This window comes from Cygnus olor, chromosome 2 (assembly GCF_009769625.2).
Source record: "Cygnus olor isolate bCygOlo1 chromosome 2, bCygOlo1.pri.v2, whole genome shotgun sequence".
NCBI lineage: Eukaryota > Metazoa > Chordata > Aves > Anseriformes > Anatidae > Cygnus > Cygnus olor.
This window is the reverse complement of record NC_049170.1, coordinates 48669979-48693663: the sequence shown is the minus strand read 5'-3', so window position 1 is coordinate 48693663 and position 23685 is coordinate 48669979. Positions and strand designations below refer to the sequence as shown.

The following is a 23685-nucleotide window of genomic DNA, read 5'->3' as shown; positions in this document are numbered from 1 at the left end:
TAATGGATCCTGGTGTCCCAGTAGATGCCATTCACTGAGATACATACTCCACGTATGCAGTGTCATTGTGCCTGGAGCAGTCTCATTCAGACCTCTGGTAAATAGAATAAGGCGGAGCCTAGAGGGAGAATGCTTTTTACAGAGTAGTTCTGAATAGGAACAACTTATTTTTCGTGTGCTTGATTTATTTATTTTTTGGAATAGGAGTTTTAAGCAATCACCATTGTTTCTTGTTAATGTTGTATCCATCTTTAAACGTTTTCCTTGTTGGGAAAGTGGAACATATATGATTTAGAACTATATTCTGAAAATCAGAATTAAAATCATACTGGTGAACAAAGACAGTTATTCTTTTTTTAATAGATTGCTGCTCCACTTCTTTATAATTTGTTGTTTTGCTGATTCAGTTCAGATCCATTCATACAGCATGATTTAAATTTTTTTAAAAAATTGTACCAATGAACAATATGAAAGCCAGAGAGAGGTCAGATGTACTTAACTGCTTTCCTTCCATACTACTCTAAATACATCAGCTCTTTCCGCCATCCCTAAAGTAGTTCAAAAGTAATGCATTATTTTAATGACATGAAAATTTAAATTCTCAAAGCATCATTCCATAAAAAAGAGTATCTTCACAGGGTCTTGTAACTGTTTAATACTGCCAGTTTTACCTGAAGGTACATTTGAAAAGTGTGAAGTATGGACCTCTAACATACTTATGGGACTACTGGAAAAATAAAATACCTAACTAGTTACGCCAGATGATATTTGGTAAAGTTTTGGTTGATTGTTTTCCATTTTGGGGAGATATGATTTATGTATCTAATATACGTGTAGCAATCTTGGACCAAGTATAAACAGAATTTTTTTGGTTTCAGTTTATGGGACCAAAGCAATATTCGTTCCTTTTGGTCTGGAATATCTCCAAATATAGTCCATCTATACTACAGAGTATAGATGGAAAAAAATAGTCAGTGAGTATATATAAATATATATCCTGTACATGACATTTCTCTGCTTCTGTAATGGTGGGCAGCTGAACTGATATAAAGGGAGCACCCGAAGAGATTTCCATTTTGGCAAATAAGTTTTGGTCTTGGCAATCTTGTTTTAAGTCAAAATCTGCAGTAGCCACCTGGGTTACTCATTAAATGTCCTGTCCATTTCAGTATGTGCATATATGATTCAAAATGTATAACATATTTCAAACTCACCCTGTAAAGTGATACCTGATATATTATGGCTATGCTCTTGATATTGAAAACAATCTGGCTTGTATACCAGCACTCATTTCAAGCAATTACGAGTTCAACCTCCAAACAAAGATTATGGCTGACTCCCTCTGCTGTGTTCAGAGCAAGATTTGATGTGCTGTTTAAAAGAACGGTATCAACAAAGTAGTTGAAATGTGACATTTATGCCTGGTTTTGGTCCCCTATGGGAACCCATGGTTCTTTGCAGCAGAAGAGGGGGTGTCTCCTGTCCTTATTGCCAGAAGCTCTTACAGCAACATGCGGCACATTGGGGCACCCTGGCAGATCATTCCAGGGCTAATGCTGGCTTCCTGTACCTGTGCTATCCCTGCCCTAGACAGCAAAGGTTACATGACTTTCCCCTTTCAGATCTAACTTGGGAGTAGTGCAGGGTGCTAAAGTGGTGGGGCGCATGGAAAATCCTTAAACAGGCAAACAGGAAGGCTGATTTATCAGCTTGAGGGACATCTTCAGTGCAAGTCCATGCAGATAGTTGCTTTTAAGACTAAACATTTTATTTGGGGAGCAGTGAGTCTAATGTGCTGTACAGCCCTTTGAGGGATAAAGTGGAATTAGTGTTGCCCAAAAAGATGGCTGGTTTGGACAATCTATGAGCTGATGAGAACTCTTACTAGTCCTTCGAACCAGTCATTATCTCAAGGGGATATGAAAATTTACCTTAATTTCTATCTCACTTATGAATATGCTCTTCTCTCCTGCCTTCTAACTGGGACCTGGGTCAAAAGCTGTGGTAGTCTCTTCTTGAAAGAATCCTTTTCAGTTGACCAGGGCAGCTCAGATAATTTTTCCAAATTTTGACTGCTTTTCTTAGTGGTAGAAGAAACCCCAAGCCATAGTTGATGGAGTTACTTTCACACAGCTTTCAGGAAGTTGTGAGCCAGGCTCACAACAGGAGATGCTAAAGGTGACTTGAAATTACCTTCCTCATCCCCATTTCCTTTTCCTGGACCTATTGTAGTCTGGGTGGAACACAGAATCTCCAAATCTTTTTATTTCACCAGGATAGAGAGAGTACAATTAGGCATGCTAATGCCAAGAAACTTTTCAGGTTGTAACCTGAAACCAAAGCTGTTGCATTTTTACCTGCAGCAGCATGACATTCAGTTGTGAAATTATTTCCTGCCATTAGAAACACCAAAGAAATTTGTTTTCATTACGGATCAAAATTAAGCTGTTTCTAAAAAGCAAGGGAGAAACACATTGGTACCAACAGGAAAAAGGCTTATGATTTATATTCTCAGCAGGTTTCAAGGTGTATTTTACACACTATGATCCCAACTTGTTGTATTAGTACATAAAACTTTACAAAAGCATTTTGTAATGAAAACCAAAATAGCACTCTGGAAGATTCTTTAATAAAACTACACTTCAGTTAAGAAGCTGAAGAAGACCTCAGTTTCTTCACCTTTTTTTTTTTTTTCTAATCTAGAATTTTGTGATGAAGTCACAGCCACGCTGAAGGCAGCAGCAAGCTCCTATTGACTGTAGTGGGGCCAGAATTTCAACCTCAATTTAAAAAACTGTTTTCCAGAATGCCCCAAGTCATTTGTAGGTGCCAGAACTGGATTAACAGTATCTGAAAGACAGATCTCTTGTCTGAAGTTTTGTGTATTAATTCAGCCTCCTCATCTCCACACAGACACTTTCATAAAGGTTTCTGTTCTGATCTTAACTTGATCTGAGCTATAAATCTTTATGTAGTAAGATGAAAATACATAAACCATAAACAAAGTTATCTGATGTTTAGATACATGGCTAGCAGAAAGTATCAAAACCACATCATCATCCTTTTTAAAACAAGGAGGCTTTTGTTCTTGTGATTGTCTTTGCACAGCTGTGAGTTTTATAGTACCATGCCAATGAATGCACTCATTGCAACTTTTATTTTACTCTGAAAAGGTAAATTGGGAGCATTAAGCCCCCAATAAGTATGTAAAAGTGGCAAAACCACAGGTAAAGTGTTACTGAAAGCTGCAGCCCTGCCAGCCATTTCATTTTAAACATGGCTCTTTTAAAAATAACTTTTGCAGTAAAAGCTGTAACTCCTGGATGTAACATGAGCTATTGCTAATGTCATTCCCATGAATTGCTTACAGTGTTGAACTGTTAGATGTCTGACAAGTCCATATATCTCCTATTCTGTATATATGAAAGTTTTTTTTTGCCTCTAAACCATATGTTCTTCTTTATTATTATTCCTCTGTATTCTTCAAATGCACGTGGTTTGGTGATATAGTTTATTTGAACAGGAACCATAGCAGACAGAATTATTCTTTTGCTGAAATGTATCCTTTTTCATACATCTCAGCTTCATGATTAAAGTGATTGGCTCTTGAGGCATTAAGTTTAGTCTGCTGCTGCCACAATTATGCTTTTGAAAACTCCTGAGTGCATTTTGTGATTTCCAGTAGTCCAGATGTCATTAGAACAACATGCAGGTAGTCTGCAAAGTTCACTAACACTGTCTACACTTTGGTCTGCCTTGTGTGAGCTTTTCCCTCCCTCCCTCTTGGCCTAGCGTAGCAGTTCTAGGAGAAAACAAATAGCTTTCCTCATGGAAAGTTTTACTTAATCTGGCTTGGTGCCTGTGTCTAGACCCTCCTCGTTTCTAATGATGATTGAAAGTGTACAAGCTACTGTGATAAAACATGCTGAGTCGTTAACATTTGGGACTTCAGTTGTACGCGATGAGTAAGGGAGGACTGAAGTAATTTGTTAGTGTCAGACCTTTGGTGGACTTGCATGTCTGGGTTTGAGGGGTGTCCTGTTACATAAAGCCACACACCCTCAGGATCAGGGATGGGTTTTTGCTGTTTCTAGCAGGTTTAGATGAACCAAGTCTTCCTGGAGGCTCACTAGAAGAAAGCTCCCAAAAGAGTAAATGGCCAGACTAGGTGTCACTTCACGATTTTCTCCAGTCCCAGTTGACCAACAAAGCAGACCTTCCTACCTCTTAGCTGCAGTATGCCGTTCATCTAGCAATGAACTTTGCCTTCGTCTATCATCCACACTTAGATGTCCAGGGAAGTCCTTGAGTCTTGAGCTTTCAAGAAAGTGTCCAGTTCCTTCAGAGAAGACCTGAATGCCTCCACCTTCATTCAGTGATGGCAGACACATAAGGGGGCACTGGTGTTGGGAGCAGGAGCGTGTCAAATGATGGGAAAGCCATAGAAATCCGCAGGCTGTGCTCTGCAATGTTTTGATAACCCAGAGTATTTTTAGTGTACAAAACCCAGCCTTTGCTTAATGTGCTCTGCACACACACCTTCATACTAAGCATTTCAAGTCATTTGGTATACAGCTGAAGCCACATTATACTACCTCTTTTCAACTGAATGCCAGCTTCACACTGCAGCCCTGGTAGTCATTGTGCAATTAGCTGGAGAAGAAATTGCACCTCACTTCCATGTCTGATTCATTCTCCTATTTCCATAATGATGGCTGTTGGCATTGCTGTTTCAAATGGTAAAGGTTTTGTGGGTTATTTTCTTTAAGTTTTCCTTGGCGATCAGGGAAGAAGAAGTTGCTGTATCTGAGCCTTTGTAACATTTACATTTGCTTTTAAGCCTGGAACAGTGCCAAGGAAAATATGTGGCTTGCAGAAGCACAAGCTTCGTGAGAAAGCTTTGTTCCGATGCAATTCATTTTAGGAATATGTTTGTTTGAAACGTTTCTGCTGAGCCGTGCAGTGTTAGCTGGTCAGGTGTGGCTGTGTGGCTCATGTATGGACTCTGTGCTTTCGTGTCCTGAACACCTCCTGGCAAATCATTTCCGGGGAAGTTGTTTTATAAAAATCCCTCTTCTCCACAGGGAGGAGTATCATACAGACCCCTGATACATCCAGGAAGAGTTAGACTGAAGCAACCAGCCCAGCAACACATATGTGTCAGAGGAATCGCGTTCATGAGTAAATTCACTGACTTCACGTACAGTGCACTTGGCTAAGCATTAGCAAGCTGTAATGTTGCTAGATCGCAAAGTAGCAGAGGGCCAGCCTCTGCTCCCACTTAAGTCAATAACACCATTCCCTTTGGGTTCATTGGAAACAGCACCAGGCGTATGGCTGGTAGTTAAAATGCATAATAGCTGCATTCATTGCAATCTAGTCATTGATAGACACACAGAGAAGGAGTCTTTTCTGGGAGGTTTATGCGCAGCACAGTTGATTGTCCCGTCTACATCTGCTGGAAAACTGGGGGGCTCAGTCGCAGGCCTGATAGTGGCTTGACCGTTGCTGTTGAGAATGGACTATTTGATAACCCTACTTCTGATCTTTCTCCTCCCTGAGGAGCTAATGCTGATTGCAGGGGAAACATGCTTTCCACACAAGGCTTATCTCTGAAAAAAAAAAAAAAAAAAATTAAAAAAAAAAGGTGTGGGGGGCTCAAAATGTTCCCCTCCTCCTCTGTAACTGAGAAAACCTGCAAAGTCTAATTTTTTTAAATACCTGGAAATAGTAAGTAAGAAATAGTGTAGGGAAACCATGGGCCTAATCCTTGTTGCCTAGCCTGGGTGGGTTTGCCTGCGAACCAGAGAGCTGGTCCAAACAGGCTCTACAGGCTTGGCTTTGTTAGTAGGTCTTCTACATTTTCCATATTTCTAAGCCTACTGCTAGACAAATACCAGAAAGTGAGATGATGCTGAATGTATATCAAAATTCCCAGACTGTATTGTCCCTAACCACATGAATTACAATATGAGCATTTGAAAAGTCTTGGAAAGCAACTCTACAGGCTATCAAAGCCCAGAATTAGTGGATTCAATTCTTTGGTTCTTATGTAGTTTTAAATTGTGTTTCCAAGCATCATGTATGTAGAAGAACATTCCTCTCTTGTCTTGCCTTTGCACCACTGAAGTATGATTTCTCTATTTAGTTTTAGCCCTTCAGCAGTCATATGAGAATGAAGAGGACAAGATTTCACTCTTCATGTCAATGCTGTTCAAGTTTCTCTTGATGTTAGCTTTCTGTGGGAGCTAAGGGTAAAGATTTGTTCCATTTCTAAGTGTTGTGATATCTTTCTAGTTACAGAATAGATATTGCAGTACATATTACTAATTGATTTTGATGCCCTGGAAGCAGCAGTCAGCTCTATTTCTACTGTTTCTGGAAAAATATATGCGTTTCGTTGCTACCTTGTGAGTAAAATCTTCTGCAAATTACTTAAGAGGTAGAAAAAATGCTATTTTGGGTCACAAGTGAAGCCTCCCAAAATGCAAAACTGCGAAGTAGTTATTTAAACTTTCATTTCTATCCTATATATGCAAGTCAATAAACACATAAAGTACATGACTGTGTGTGTATATATATATGTGTGTGCAAATATGCACACACCAATATATGTAATGAGATGTAAGATTTAGTACACTAGTTCTTTTGCATATTTGAAGTTGTGGTGGGTGAGAGTCATGGTAAATCACTTCTACTCATGACTGAATTCTTTGAAAATCCTGCAGGTGTCTGTTGAGATAAACTTCCTAGAAACATGAGGTTAAGTGGAGAAGCCCATCCTGTGGGTCTTCAGTTGTGCTCAGTTCCTTTACAGAAATGCCTGTTGCAGCTCTGAAATCTGGCTCCGTTCTGTTGCATGCCTCTGAGCTGCAGTTGTCACTGTTGCTGAATGATTTTCAGGCATCTGAACATTTGTTATCTGGCTATTCTTTTGGAAAATTGAAGGAACTGAAAAAGGTGATCTCTTCTCTCTTAGGTGGCTTTTTTTTTTTCCAGTCCTAGCTGTGACAACTCTTGTATTCCACCATGTTCCAGACTGCACTTGGATTCAGTTGTTCACTTGAGGGCTTTCACCTTCTTGTGTCTGCATTAGCCATTAACAACTTATCCACAGTCATATGTCTTTGGGTTAGTGGTACTGGGAGGCTCAAATATGCATCTCAATCTAAAACATCTATATGTGAAATTGTCATATAGAAAGAGGTTAGCAGAGAAACTGGTCCTGATTTTTTTTTTCAATCTTGCTTCTTTGTTTCTTTTGAGAAATTCCCCCAATTTATTAACTGTTAATACAGTTATTAATACTGTTAATACAGACTATACAGTTTTCCTTTGGGTCCTGCTAATCAAAGGCCTTCCTGAAGTTGCAAGAATTGATGCAACCTAATACCGGGCTTTGCAGAAAGTTCTAGCAAGTCTAAGCTCTGATTCGGTGTTCTTCACCCAGGCACTGCACAGAGTCTCTTATAAAGTGGGCTCCAGAGGGATCACCAGAAATGGAGAGATCACTGCTACCACTCCAGTCTCTTAATTACTAGGTAAAGAACTCACAATAAAGGAAAAAGAAGCAAAACTGATTCCAGGGCAGAAAGTGCGATGCAGTGCAAGACTACGCTTTTTGTATCACTGGATGAACAAGGCAGCAATAACTGCTTCAAAAAAATCTCAAGGAGGTCTCCCACTGTTTCCAGAAACCCAGGTTACACTTTTGCAGGCCAGACAAACAACTGCTACAGTCTATTTAAACCATAGAGTAAAACCTGGACATACTGTGTCAGATCACCACTTGGCATGAACCTGCAAAGCTCCATTGTTGTCAGACAAGCTGGGCTGATTTCTGCTCTATTCAGCATATAGCCAGAATTATGGAGGTAAAGGTGACTGTCTCCTTTGCAGAAGGTTTAGACTTACATTTTTGCAATCCAGTATCCCAAATATTTCACAGTAAGTAATGGTAAAGTAAAATACTAAAGTAGAACCAGTAGTGCTGAAATTGAGGAATAAGGTTTACCAGAAAACATGCTAATGTGACAGCATCTTTTTGCATTATTTTAATAGCTAGTTTACAAATCCAGAAATAGCTGCAACCCTGCAACTCTCAGCTGCTTCTGTTGATTGCTTGTTTTCTGATGTGAAATCACTGAGTAGGTTCGTGCTTGCTGGCCGAGTCAGATCTGTACGACGAGACTCCAGGACTCGCAGTCAAGGTGGGGGCTCTGCATGGGGCTGCTTTGGGACAGGGACTTAGCACAGCTAGGTGACTGAGACCTTTTGTGACATGTGCAATGTGTGTATAGAATTTTTCTCTACTTGGGGAACATACTAAAAATATGGAAGCTTTCTCATGCTGTAGCACGGTTAGCACACTTTTGAAAGTTTCAGACTTAGAGGATGACTGTGAAACTACCTGGTGGTGTAACTAGAATGAAAGAAGGCTTGAGAAAAAGAGAAATGAGAGAAAGGTTAAATATAACATCCCCATTAAAAAAAAAAAAAAGATGAATTTTGGAAGAAGAGGGGAAAAGGTGAGTGTGGGTGTGAGAGAGAAGAGTTTGTCTAAAACTGAAATAGTACAAATGAGTAGTAGTTAGCCCAGGATTTGACTGCCACAGGAAAGTATATCTAAAGAATAGTCCATTTTGCCTCAAAATAGTTTACCTGTAGAGAAAAATATAAGGAGAAGATGAAATAAGCAATGTGCTCATTAGCTTCAGGAAGGTTAAATGAAACCTAAATAAAAGAGCTTTCATGAATCGTTAATTGATGTACCCAAGGATAAACATGAATCACCTTTGCCTTGGTCCTGCTAAATTTATGCAATGGGGACTAATAATCCTACAATAATGGTAAATGTGTACATTTTAAAAGTAGATTAACTTGCCTGTTCATCTGGCTGAGGAGAGTGTGTATCTGTTACTGCTCAAGTTAGAACAGCCAATCTGTTTGTCCATATTGATCTGCAGTGAGATTACTGCACTGCATAGAGATGGGAGGTTTCAGTGGCCCATCTCCACTGGGGCAGCATTTCCTTGGGAGTTATTTCTACGCTGTATTGCCATATTTTCTAAGGAGTAGGGAAAGGGCTTCAACATTACCAATGAATGGAGAGAGCTCCTGTAGGGAGCCCCCAAAAAGTCAGAAATAAGGTGAAATAGAAGGTGGGGGGGAGTACTACTTGAGTAAATGGAATCGCATCATCTGAACTCAGTGAGAATTTTTTGTATCAGTTTAAGACTTCTCTTACAATATAACAGGGCATTCATTAAAAATAAGAGAAAAACTGAGATTGTTCATTGGCTCTTCCCCAATAGAAATTATGCAGAAAAAGTAATATTGCAGGAAGGAGTAGAAGTATTGGCCTTTGATAAGGCACAGAAGGATTTTGAAAGGTTCGTTTTCAAGGTTATATGATTGAAGAATAAAACAGGAAATCCCCTTACTTTGCAACTTTGGAAAGATGGCATTCAAATTACATTCAGGACGTGATCCAAATGCCATGAAAAATTTTTCCATCGTCTTCAATGGATGTTCTAAAACAGGATGTGTTAAATCAGGGGAAATAATAATAAGAGAGTAACAAATTAACAGAAGATTCATAACACATTATGAATCACAGTATGAAAGAATCAATTAGAGTCAGCTAGTTAACCAAGTAGTAGCAAAAACAAAAAAGAGTTGTAACTAGAAAAAAAAAATGAACATCTGCTGAAGTTTCCAAAGCTATATTTAATATTAACTTGGGAAAAACACCTGGACTGAATGGTGTCTCATCAAAAATTTGTAAGTGTTTCCAGACCAAAATCACTCATATACTTAAAAAAAATAAAATCATCTGCTCAACTGAAAAAGAAAACTCCTCTCTCAGCTCTTCTCTAGCACTGAGTTTCACTTTGGGGAATATCACCATTTTTAACCAGAGAAGCAACAAAATGCAACTGTTGATCCAGAAGTGTTTTGTTGATTGTTAAGATCTAGTACCTGAGGTCTCTGTCCATCTGGCTGCTGCAAAATGCACCCTCTTTCCCCACTAGTTTGCTGCAACAGGGCCTGCCCTTGTATAACAGATTAGCTAGGAGGGTAGAGTTTATTATTTTAAAGAATATTATGAATTCAAGCACTCAACACAAAATTGAGTATGAAAAGTAAATAGACTTTTGATAGGGCTGCAGGATTTTCTTTTAAGGAAACTACAAATGGATGAACCATTTCTTTAGTTGTTAAATTAGGGTTGGACTAGGTGATCTTAGAGGTCTTTTCCAACCTGAATGATTCTATGATTCTATGAATATTCAGAAAATAACTGCTTTTGAAATTGGAAACAGAAACTTAGTCTCTTGTATTTTAATCAGGAAGGTCGTAGGACTTCAGATATAGGACTACCTATGTCAGATTGTGTGAGTTGTAACCTTAAAAACTTCAGTCAGACAGTTAGATGTCAGCCAGCCATATATCTGATGTTTCAGGGGCTAAATCTGTGGTTTCCCTGATGATGAAATCTGGCTTTCTTCAGCAATCAACATACTTTCTGTGCTGTTAGTTAAGAGCTTGTTTCATGGAGGAGCTGGCAGATTCATCTGATTTCAAATGTGGCTGTGTCGTGCTTTCAGTTGTGCATGGTCCCCTGAGCTATCTCGGCCACTGCCTCCTTGTAACTCTTTTCTGAAATGTCAGTGTTCAGAAAGTTGTCCAAAGACAGATTTAAATTTCATATGAAAACCTTTTATTGAGGGGAAGCACCACTATAGGTAGAAAACCCCACAGTTTAACACACTAAAATGGTTGCAAGAATTCCTTAAGATGTCTATGTATGACTATTTCTTGTAACATGAAAAGGATGTCTAGATTGTACATTGCTGCTGCAAAATGAAAATCTTAGAGTGGGAGAACTTTCAGTTATTCTTGACAGAGACTACTACAGTAAATAAGCATAGATTCATTGTGATGTAGTGCATCTGCACTGATTTCTACGTGTTCAGAACCTAAACTCTTTTATTTAAGAATGAATGTAGAGATAATTCTTCAAGCTACATCCTCACTTGAGATTACTCCACTTTTAAGTACAAGCAAACATTTCTGTATATCTTTTTCTCTTCCTTTACAGACTTGTATTTGTATTATGTATCTGTATCTCACATGCCAGTGGAAATCAGTAAAGGAAATTGATTTGTATGAATGGACTTCATAAATTTCATGGTATACCAATAATGAAAACGTGGTTTGCAGAATAAGAAACAGTAGGGCTTTTCCAAAATATTTTAATCATTGGCTGTGATCAGTGGCATAAAATGAACTATTCTTTCCTGTGTCTAAAGTCCAAGCTGTGTTACATGTAGCTATGTGATGTTCTTTCCAGTGTCACGTCAGTAAATAATTGTAATGCGGCTCTTGAGTCTGTCTCTGACCTTTACTGTGGTTGCCCTTTCTTGAACAAAAGCTGAGAATGATAACAGATTATCTCTTTCTGTGATCTGACCTAGTATAGTCTATATGAATCATACTCCAAAATTCCTTAAGTTTACCATAAATATACTACCACGTAAGCATTTGTAATATAGCATAGCTGTAAAAGTGTTTAAAACAGGATTAGGCGGTACATCGTGTTTTTTAACTTCTTCTACTTTGGTAGAAAGAAATACAAATTCCCTTTCTTGTATTGTTGAGTGATTTATTTATTTTTTGCAAAAAAAATATTTTTAAATGCTTTAGGTTTTACGAGTTTAGGCTAGAATGTTCTTTAGTCTGTCTAAACTTGGCCACTTTGTATAATTCCAGTTATTATTACCTGAAGATGAACCAGGAACGATTCGTGTTTTAAGGAGCCTCTTGCAGGGATAGGAAGAATCATGTAGCTTAACATCATCTTGTTTGAACAAATTAGAATTGGCAGTTGAGCTGTGTACTCAACCTAAGCAAGTGGATGAAGGATTTTGAGGCCTAGAGACATGATACAGGAACTACAAAAAGAAAAAACACATGCTACTAAAACCTTATGTGTGTTTTTTCACTATTACTTAGGAACAGGCTAGGGTTCTGGGATCAAACTGTACCAGCACACATATGCATTAAAACCAAAACACTGCAGTAAATACAGAAATGTTGTCTCCCTGTGGTAGTCTTCTGAGAGTTAGAAGTCTCCTGATACCAGAGAAACTGTATATGCTTTAAAATTTATGAAAAATGAATAGAACAGATCTACTTGCCTTTTTGTACATCAAAATGAAAATATTTTAAATAATGGTTAGGGGATAATCAGCAATATAGCTTATTTTCAATACAGTGACTGATTCTTTCCTGCCAACCCATCAGACCTGTTCACTGTGTTTTTGTAGATGTGCTTCACATAGCTGCCTGTGTTTAGTAAGAACTTGATGCAAAGCCCATTAAATTCAGTAGGAATTCTTCTGTGCTTTTTTGATCAGATCCCTATTTTCGGTCAATAGAACTTTCACTTAATGCTCTTAAAGAAGTCCTATGCAGAAAAAAATATATGTATATTCATGAAAATCTCTAATACTTGGTGAAAATTTATGGGCCCCGAAGTTGATGTGGACACAAGTTATAGTTTCCAGAGTGAAGATAAAAGATTTTGTTAAATTAATATGTAAAGGTTAACAATACATACAGTAATTTGAAATGCTTATTGAAGTAATTTGAATTGTTTATGCAGACCTGGAGCATATGTGACCGACTTGCAGAGATTCAAAGAACCCCCACTGAGCTCCTCTGGTTGTTTGGGTGTGCTAATATTTAAAGCAATGTTTGTGTTGGTTACATGGTGTAGGCCAAAGGGATCTCAAGGAGCACTATGCTCTCACAAACTGAATGCAGAGAAGTATATTTTGGGTGAATCCACCGCATGTGTTTGTATCCCACATTATACCAGTATGAAAAAGAAATTTCTCTCCTGGAGTAACTAGTTACTAAGCAGTTGTTTCACAACAATGTCTGGCAAATAATTTAATAGTTCTGCCCAAGCTTTTGCAGTGTTGCTGAGGCCAGGAGTCCTGTTTTCATCTGTTCATTGTAGCACAGGTCTATTTGTGCTATTTCGGAGGTCTCTTGACTTGCTGTACTCATTTGTGTTGCAGTCCATAATGAAACAACGACAACACTGCACCATGCGTTCTCCATGGAAAATGGGTTAACTTCAACAATTTTCCATTTTCTGTAATGTTTCTTTCTGCTGTGAGGGCCTTCTTTATGTGTTCAAGGCTTTCTATTGCAACTATACATAGATAGCCATGACAAAGAGAAAGCATGAAAGCTTCTAGTGCAGGACATTCATCCTTACTTATCTGGCCCTCAGAGACATTAGCTAATCGAGGCACGATACTCCATACAATAGGACAAGTGCTGTAAAGCTACCTCTGTTATCCCAGTGGACATGGAGACTTATCATTCCCATGGCTGTTTTACAGGGTTTGTTTTGTTCTGACAACAACATCCACAGCCTACAGTACTATCGACTCTTAACAATGAATCTGATGCTGGCTGTGTGTGTTATCAGCTCCCCAATAACTGTCTTTTTTTTATTTTTTTCTTCTTTCCCACCCCATTTGTGAGAATTTGTCCCCTGGAGCTCTTCTCTATCAGGCCCATGCAGCTGCTGTTATTTTAGATATGGCAGGAAGTAGGTACCGGAAAACAGCAAGGGCTCACAGCACTCAGAAAAAATATAGAAATTCCTCTGATTTACCCAAGGCTCTGGCTCCAATCAAAGCCAGTTACAAAAAAAAAAAAAAAAAAAAGGGCGAAGAGGTGTGGGGGGAAGGCCCATGCAGACAACCGTGTCTGGACTGCCTGTACCAGAAACGAATGTTTTAGCCATCACCTTCTGCAGGGTGCTGGTACACGACCTGGCTGTGCAGCTCACGAGGTGCTTGCCGGCAGCAGTGTTGCACCTGGCTAGTGCTGCAGAAGTGGAGCTGGCACGTGGGCGGTCCTGTGCCCACCAGCATTGTTGCCAGCACCCTCCTCCGCCAGCAGAGAACCCTCTCTTGCCTCTCCAGGGACTCACATTTCTAAAACCTTGGCTGTTTCTGTGTTCTCCCTGCTCACGTCCCATGTGCACATAAAGCAGATCGGTTTACCCCTTCGTCCAGCATGCTCCCATAAATGCTTTTAGCAGCACTTAGGAAAGAGCGCCAGCCAAAGATACCGATGGAAAGTCACTAGAGCAAAAAACTTACATCACTACTACTATTATTATTACTAGTAGTAGGTAGTAGTAGTAGTATAATTGTAAAGCTCAGATGGGATATTTCTTAACTGCTAAGCGATGACATTTCTAGATGCTTGAATACCTTCACTTTTCAGTCAGGGTAACTCTGAAGACTACTTCCAAAAGAAAAACAGAAGAAGAAACAATAAATGAAAAACACCTCCAAACCTTTCAGTTCAGCAAGTGGTTTAGAAAAAAAGACAGCACTGCCATCACCACCCCACACGTAAAGACATACACGGAAAAGATGCTACCTTTAGAACTGGTTTTAATAAAGAAATCTTCCTCTTTGACACAGCAGATAAAGAGGAAGATGTCCGCCCACAGACATCTCACACCATTAGCAATCTAGTTAACATCTGTAAATGTTTTAGGGAAAGAAATTACACTTTGAGACATTTCATTTTTAATTACAGTCTCCAGATTGGATTTGTTAGAGCAGGGAAATGTATCCCATAGTGACTGATGTCAATAGCAAGCAGTCCCTAAAGCCAGCCAGGATTGGGAAAGCCATGCTGTTTGCTGCTCTTGGCACTGCTCCCTGCTTTCACAATGTCAAACTTAGAACCGCCTTTATATGCACTTTCCATTTTTTTTTCCACAGTAGCTGTTGCCAGCAAGCTGTAACTACCGTATATCACTCAGATTTAAGAACCTAAACTTTAAAACAAATTAAACTCTTGTTGACATTGTAATAAAAATCAGAATCGAACTGAACAGCTCAGTAAAACTGCACTTCAATTATTTTATGGATTTAAGATTGTTTTCTAGGATTCCCAGACTCCCAATACAGCAAAGTTATTTCCTCTTGGCAGATGGCTGGAAAAAAAAAATCATTGAATGGATAAAATTATGTGGCAGGACACTAGGTTGAAGCCTAAAGGGAGGAAATGGTGTCTCCCCAGCACCTGTAAATATTTGCTCTGTGTCTTGACCAGAAGAGCCTTTCGTCCATGCTTTGGAAAAAAAGAAAAAAAAATCAACGTATTTATTTTGTGAGTTTTTAAGAAAATAGAATTTTCATCTGTCAAAATCCGGTTCCTAACTAGGTGTTTATGTGGTTTCGAATGAGAACAGCAAATACAGGTCTGACCCACCCTTCAGAAGCTTGTCCAAATGCAGGTAAATGCATGCAGCATATGAGTGCTCCCAGTCGCAAGCCTCTAGTTATCTTTTATCTCCCTACTTAGCAGTTAATGTTGGATATTCTTTCTATATATTTTTTTCCTATTGTGTAAAATGGAAACAGAGGTTTCCATCCGATTAAATGCCAGGTTTCCATTCTTTATAATGGAAATTCCATTCTTTTAACTCGAAACAGTTTGGAATGAAAGTATTCAGAAATGTGTGTAGACGGAAGCTACTGGAGATAATAATTTGTTTCATGTAACTGTTTTACAAAAGGTGTGGTGTGCTAGAAAGGCTGTTGTGTGGAGCAAACAATGATCAGCTCGTGCAGCCTTTCATCAAAACCTTTGCTGCAGTTAACTTTTTTTTCTTTCACTTCATTGGTGAAATGTCCTTGACTGTCCTAGGGCACCAACCTCGGAAGTGTTTGCATTCCCAGAGACTTCAGTGAGAAACGAGCATGCTCAGGACCTTCCTGGCTCGTGTCACCAGGTTGTGTCTGAATACTCAGGCCAAATTGTACACATCTGCATGCCCACAGCTAAGTCTCGGTGTCCGCATGTTGTGGCTGAACTCCCCCAGGGAGCAGCCTGTCTGTCTGAGCCATGTGTAGTCAGTTGTCTGGGCCTTGCAGAGGCTCCATGCATTCAGCTCCTGGTCTTTCACCTGAACGGAATTAACATTCTGATGTAAGCAGCTAGCTTTCTCCATTGTAGCATTAATCAATTTTTAAGCTACTCTTAAATTAAAGCTCATCTGCTCATATTGTTGCCTGGAGCACCTCTCAAAGTGCAGGCCAACTCCTGCTGAGTTCTGATGTGCTGCCAGATCGCAGCCCTGGCCTGTGGAGTGCTGTCACCTCCCAGCTATCAAGAAGCAAGGTTTTTAGAGTCCAAGTACTCAAAAAGAGGCAGAAAAGAAGTCCATCACGCATTGCAAGTGGGTTGTTCAGAAAATGCAATACAAGCATGTCAAATAAAACTTGATGTCCTTACAAGTGCTCAAGAGTGAAGTGAGAGCTCTCAACATACCTTTCTTAGGTGCCTTTCTCCCACTTAGGCAGCGCCAGTCCCTGGGCCATGGGTTTTGTGCACTTCATTCTTGGGGCAGAACAAATTTCCTCTCTAGTGGAGAGCACTGAGGTCTGCACGCTTTTTTGTATCAAGCGTAAGTTGCAAAGGGCAAAGTTTCTTCTTCCCTGGGAACCTATCTGCAGTTTTACTGTACTTTGCAGCCATGTCTGGTGCTTTTTCTGCTGATGTTGCTCTGTCAGTCCAGTCTAAGGAGCCAGTCTGCAGCATGTGGAGAGAGGGGAGGAGAGGAAGAGATATTTTGCCATGTTTGCAGCTCTGTCACATTGGGAGCATGTGCAAATAGGAGTATTCTTCCAGCTGCTCTAATTTGAGCCACTTGCTATAGGTGGTTTTAGCATCCAGGAGTATGGGAGTCCAGCAGCTGCCTGGTTGTGGTACTTTCAGAGCTACATCTCGTGTGCTGAGGAGAACACCTAATAACACCAGCTGGTGGTTTCCCCACTGTGGCTTAGAACTGTCTGGGGCTGCCCCAGGCCCCACTTTCATTGAGGGGTTTCGACTGCAGCTCCACTAAATCAACTTTGGGTCAAACCCTCCCAGTCAAACTGGAAAATGGTGGGAATTTATCAAGAAAAGATCTTCACCTTAGAGTTTACCAGTGAGGTGTAAAACTGGTGCAAGAGTAGCATTAAACACCACCAATGCTCTTCTCCAGGGAGCACGACAGGAAAGGATGGGTGTTCCTTTTGAGCTGTAGCTTTCTTCAGCAACAGATGCTCAATGGTTAAATAAAAAACCTGTGGCATTATGTACAGCTCATGTTAGGTGGTGCCAGATCATAAGGCCACAAACAAATTTATCACATGGCGATTTGCCTGCTTCATTTCTTTAAGCAGCCTGTTCGTAGCCACGCCGGCAGATTCACAGAGCTGACCCTTACTTCTGTGCCCACCCCTGAGGAGAAGCAGCTGTGTTCTTCACCTGAGATTTCCCCCAGGCTAGCTCTCAAACATGTCTTTGTCTTAAAAATTACATCAGCTCCACCCAGCCTTCCTCTTCCATCAAGCAGTTTGTGTCTGCTCAGTGATCATCTCGCAGCCATAATTTTATCTTCCTGAGCAAAAGCCCTGTGAGCTAGGGGTTAAAAACAAAGCTCAGCCTTTGCCACAGCTAGGTGGGAATGTGACCCAATCTGGTTTCAAGGCATTTCCCATTGCCCCCCAAAGCAGCACATAGGCACATCATAGATTATATAAACAGTGGCATGCCAGCGTTGTCTCTGCATTGGTGGCCTCTTTGCTAAAAGGTAAAAATAATGATCTTGATGTTGATCTTTTCACCTTGGCATTGATCTTTTCTGTTCTGCATGCATTTTGAGGTTTGCTGATGAAAAGGGTTATAAAGGAAGAGGTGTTGTGATGGCAATATTAGGGCAAGTAGAGTCCAGTTCAAAAAACAAAAAAACAAAAACAAACAAAACACAACAACCAAACCCTCCTTAGTCAGATAAACACATTATATCTTTTAACCTGTCTCCAGGACATTCCCAGTGTTGAGGCCCGATGCTACTCCCCACTTACTGATGTCCATCAGATTTGGGGCTGATTCAGAGGAAGCAGAGCTGACTGTCTTGTCTGTTCTCTGCTGCGGAAAGAAAAGGGTGCTCAGCAAATGCTCATGCATGACCCCGAGGTGCTTCGTTCTTCCACCCTTATTATTTCTTTGCTTTATTTGATATGCCTAGCTGCACATGAGCTGTTCTGTTTTTTGTTGTTGGTGGTGTTTTTTTTAAGCGGTAGCGCAAAGTGGCTCATTTTGGAGGATTCCAGATGATCACTAGTGGCCACGCTATTATTACACGCAGTCAATTAAAGAGCATACATGCACATCCCATTGATTTGATTTAGAACTAACAACAGCTTCAGTAATGTGCAATTACAAGAAACTTAATGACCCCTTTATATTGAATGCAACTTCTGTGGCACCTAATATGCTTTGATGAATTGCTCATTATGTGCAGTGTTGGAAGAGCTTCTAAAAAGATTAATAATTGTATAATCGATACAGAAATTCAGTCTTATTTGGCTTTTTTTAAACTCTGAAATCAATAAATCAGAGGGATTTTGGATCCTCTCTTGCTCCCCATTTTCCTACTGAAACCCCAGGTTATTTTTTTTCTAAAGCTACTCTGTCAGTTCTCCTGCATGTGGAGAAACCCCTTCCTTCTGAAACCTAGAAATAAAAATCAGTTCTTTTCTCAGCCTTACTCTCTTCAGCTGTCTTTGTAGCACTGAGGCAGGAGATTTCTTGATAAGTGCTATAAGCTAGACTGAAAGTACCTTTCTCAGTGCATAATCTAGATGTAAAACGGAAATGCTAGAGATTATAAATTAACCCAGAAATGGCGAGCTAGGTACCTTCAAGTGTCTCACTACTTCAGCTGCCCTGTTCCTTCTCTCAGGCTGTGGCATAAGCTGTGTGTGCCCGATGCCCTCTCTGTCAAGGAGCAAGGTGACACAGAGCAGCTGTGTGCCAGGGGCCAGCACCAGGCTGAGCACCACCCTTTTGTAAGAGAGGGGTGAAGAGGATGCGGGCCAGGCTGTGGGGTGAGTTCCACTTCCCAGGAGACAGCAAGTAGGGGAAAATCCTCTAGTTCAGACTTAGTCTGCTAATGGCTTCCTTGCCATCACTCTTCCCTTTCTTTCTCTCCCTGTCCCCTGGTGCTGAACAATTTGTCCCCTGTGGATAGGTCTGGGTCAAAAGAGGATTGCTGGATTTTGTCCAGAAGGGCTGGTCCATGCCTGTTGGAGGCCCCTCTCTGCTAGCAGCCTGCTGCAAGAGGCTCAGAGCTGCATACTGGGGTCTCACAGCGCTACTTTACTGTTGGGCAATAAACTGGAAAGTAACGCTGATTGTGATGATCAGTTTGCATTACTATATCTCATATGGTGGGGGCAAATTTCTGTTGTCTCTAGCAAAACAGTGCATGCTCTTCCTTATTCCTCCCTTACTTGTACCCACAAAGCTTCCAGCAACACTGACCTCTGTTTTTGGCTGCTTTAGGTAGTATTTGTGTAGTTCTTCTGTTGTATGGAAATTTTGTGTAAAACGTAAAATATGTCTGCTCGGCATCCCTTACAGAAGCTCTTAGGAACGTAAACACATAATTTTGGTTAAAATGTGGTTTATTTGTATGTTGCCCAGCCCTCCCTTCACGATGTGTGTATGTGCGTATCAAATCTGGCTTGAATCATATTGAGGCAGGTTCTGCAGCCTCTGCACAGCCCAAATCACAACAGCTCCAGGCAAGGTTCACCTCAATGAGGGCTACTGAAAATTCCCTCTTGACTCTTTGAGTCTTTGGTATAAAAGCTAAACTGTGTGAGCACTGTCATCCTTGGACTTAAAATAAAAACCAGCTAAGGCTTAGACCTCACAGTGTTCAGAATCGCCACAGCTCTGCTGATTTCTGCATTAATTCTCAGCAGCCAGGGATTCAATCCTAAGCGTCTGCAGAAGAAGATGCAGAACATTCCCAGGGTTGCACATGGGAGGGATGAAAAATATAAACCTAGTTCTGGTGTGGTGGGATGGAACTCATTTAGTCTGGGCACCTAGTCAAGATCCCCAGTTAAATTACTGCCACACAGTGCTGTCATCGCACTACAGTGAGGAACCTTTCCTATTAGCTCTCTGCAGAGCAGCCACTCTGGGAGATTTCGCATTACTTTGGAGTTATTGAGCTAAATAAGGCAAAGGATAGAGCAGGTAGGAAAATGACTCCATGTTAATGGCTGTCATGCACAACAATACCCTTCATCCTGCCAAGCCTACATTTGTATGGGAGGATCATGTTTTATTAAAACCTGCTACTTGTTGTCACTCACTTGCTCCACTGTCCTCTTCACTGTCTCCAAAAATAGCATGCCCTGTGGTGGTGGCTTTTTATGATTAAACAGATAAAAAATTTTAAGGTTTTAACACATCCAGGACACCTGAGGTAATACAAGATCTGACTCCTTTATGGAACGTGTGAAGTTATATTTTCCATTGCTTCACAAGACTTGTTTTGTTTGGTTTTTGATTCAGTAAGCTTTAATATGATCTATAGTTTCGCATTACCAACTGGCATCTCAGGAATTTGTATCACTACTTTCTTTTCTTATTCATAGCATAATACTAGCTTTGAAAAAAAAAAGAATTTCTCTAAACCAGCCCTCATTTTTCAATAACTTAAGTAATACGTCTGTGTTGTCTGCTGCATCTTTATATGTCAGAGGGAAGTGCTCTTATTAATAGTGGGAAAGTAGGTACCAAGATAAAAACTGTAGGATTTTACTCGTGATGGAACTTCAGGAGCTTCATTTCTTTTGTCACTGCAAATGGGTCTGTATTTAGCCATTTTTTCTTTAAATAAAACCTATACATGGAGATAAAGGAAAACATTTTTCCTTCTGTATTTCTACTTCCTCTGGGTTCTTTTGTGAATTTGAATTCCTCTTCAGTATGCTAATATCTGGCATTTAATCTGAAATAAAATGCGTACAAAAACACAGAAGCTTGATGGAACAAGATGTGCCATCACTTGTGGAAAAATCTGAGGGCAGTAGTTATAGGCAGAAAAGTGAGCATCATACTATGAAGTATTACTGCAGGTTAGTGTGGTATTAGTGTCGAACTCTTAAACTCACTACAGAGTTATTTTTCCATATATGTTGAATATTCATATGCTGAACAGTCACAGCATGTTCAGAGTTGTACCAAATGGAGGGAAAATGTGGTCCCCACTCCGAGATGCTTGTGGCCAACGACCTATTGAAGGTAATGGAAGTTCAGGGCACTTAGGGGTATGTCTGCACTGTGTAGTGATGTACATGGAGAGATCCCTGACCTGGGAGTTGTACAGATGTAAGGCTTGACGAGTACAAATGAATTCTGTTGAAAAGCAAAAATGATGGGCAAAACTGAATCAATTTTTTTTTCAGGACTTCCGCTCTTTTCTAAAAATTGCTCAGATTTGACACACAGCCATGCAGTTTGGCCAGGGCCAGGCCATGGAGTTCAAACATGGCACCACGTTGCTTGCATAGTTATACCCATTTAAATGATGAAAAGTATTATAAGGACACAGCAAAATTCACACAGGCTTTTCACACATGCATCTTGAAAGATGCAGCTGGTATTATTTGTATTTTCCATGACACATGCAACAGTCAGAACAGGTTGCTTTTGTTCCTTTTTGGTGAGAGAGCATTACAGCATCTGAACTTTTTGCTTCAGTTCAGCTGCATCACAGAGACAATGGTCTGTAGTGGTCACAGGTGGACAAGAAGTAACAAGGTTGGTCAGTCAGTTGTGAAAAAAGGATTGGCATGGACCTGAAGACATAGATGACTTGGGACATGCTCTGTGGCTGTTCCTATCAAGGAACTCAAAAACCATCCTGAGTGAAGAATACCTTCACAGCACTGAGCAGACACCATTGCTATTTATATAGGCAGAAGGACACATGCACGTTCAATTAATCACAAGATGTTTGCTCTGCTCAAAACCTTTCAGTGTATTTTTGTTGCAGCTTTATCACAGTCCTTAAAGAAGAATGCAGCAGAGAATAGTAAAACTCTCCTGATCAACATGAGCTTTCAGGCTTTTCCACTGGAAAACTCTGTGGACTTCTCCCAGTCACCTGGCAGCCCCTCAGTGACTCCTACACAGCACTGCCAGGGTGGGCAGGAGACAGACGTGAGGATGGCAGTGCATATGGCTTGCTTGAGGCAGGGCAGGTAACTTGAAATGCACACATCTGTGCAGTGCTGGAGAACTGTGGGAGTAGAGGCAATCCAGTTATGTCTTAACATGGGACTGTATTAATATCAGTTCACTTCTTCATTTGGAGCAGACAAAAGAAGACCGCAGGAGCTTCATTTAGTTTCTCATACTGCGTCTGTCACTTATTTATATTTATGCAGATGATTTCATTGACAAAACGCTTCTTGCCCAAGAAAGAGCTCAGTGCATTTACTTATTTACTTATTTGAACACAGGTGAAGTGTGCCATTGAAAAGGAGCACAACAGTAAATACAACTCACAACACCAGTACTCATTCTCATTTAGCAGACCTCTCTGGGACACTGCAAAAGAGGATTTAAGCTGGTGGGAAGATGGTCATTGACTTCCACAGACTTTGGTGTGTGATGTGTGAAGAGACAGGCTTAAATGGGACAAAATTAGGGTCCTAATTAGAAAAGGAGGAAGAAGTAATGGGTGAAACTGGAAGATCTATATTAGCATCAGTCTCTTCTCCAGAAACCTCTCAACATTAATTAAAAGGTGTGCTGTTGTTTTGCATTAAAAGCTTATGTGAATAGAGAGCAATGTGTATCAGACAGTCAGTGGAGGGCCTGCTTCTTGTCTAAATTGGGTTTAAATCTGCCTGGCACCATGAGAGCTGCAGAAAGGTGTCACTGGACCAGAGACCATGCCTTTAGACCAGTTCCTGGAGAGGCCAGTGCCCAAGCATTTTTCTCTGGAGTGTGGTAAAAGAGTGTCCATGGCATGACAAACTCACTGACATTGTCATAGTAGGTATGTTTCCATGTAAGAATGCTGGTGGTTTCACAGTGCAGAATCTCAAGAGTGCAGGTAGAGGGATGACACTGTTAGCAAAGTTCACAGAAATAGGATGTGTTTTCAGAGTGCCATCATTCCCTCCCAAAATTGTAGATGCAGCTCTTTACAATTGTGGTTTTGATCATGGCTCTCAGCTCACCTCCCATTTTTTCAGACTCTTGAGAACATGTGCCTTGAGGAATATGAAGTGAAATATTGCTATGAAGCTGTCTTCCAGTCTCCTGTAGCTGTGTGGCCTGGGGGTTCTGTGTAGCCCCCAGAGTTCACCAGTTGTGGAACCCTTCTTGTGCCTTCTCCTCACTTCTTGCACCTCTGACCTGATAAATTTCTTGATTTGAGTAGGATCAGTATCTGAGCTGGAATGCAGAACTTTGTCTCAAAAGAACAGTTATTTTATTAAAACAAAAGGCCGTAATGTTATCCATGTTCTAATTAGTCATCAGGTAAAAGGAGAGCAGAAGTCTGCAGAAATTTAAACTTTTGCCAGTTTATAGAATCCTTGTGTAGCCACCAAACATTAAAATATTCCATTTCCTATGAAGATCACATCTATATACGGAATCTGCACTTGTTCAAATATATCTGTTTCATGCAGGAACTCAAACTGTTGCATCGGTAAGACACTGATTTTGCTAATTAATGAAGCAAAAAATTCCATTGCAAAAGGG

The 23685-nt window shown here is 40.3% G+C and overlaps 1 protein-coding gene across 6 annotated transcripts in view; it reads left to right on the top strand.

Annotated features, from left to right (window-relative positions):
• Positions 1 to 23685, top strand: part of NFATC1 (nuclear factor of activated T cells 1) — a 120279-nt gene that overhangs the window by 89072 nt on the left and 7522 nt on the right. Inside the window, exon 10 of one of the 6 annotated variants that reach the window (XM_040547386.1) lies at positions 11154 to 11164. The exons of the other annotated variants lie outside the window; for them this stretch is intronic. Within the exon in view, the coding sequence (XP_040403320.1) occupies positions 11154 to 11156 (3 nt within the window). The 3' untranslated portion in view covers positions 11157 to 11164. Of the gene's footprint in view, positions 1 to 11153; positions 11165 to 23685 lie in introns of those variants that run through there. 6 annotated transcript variants of the gene reach the window in all.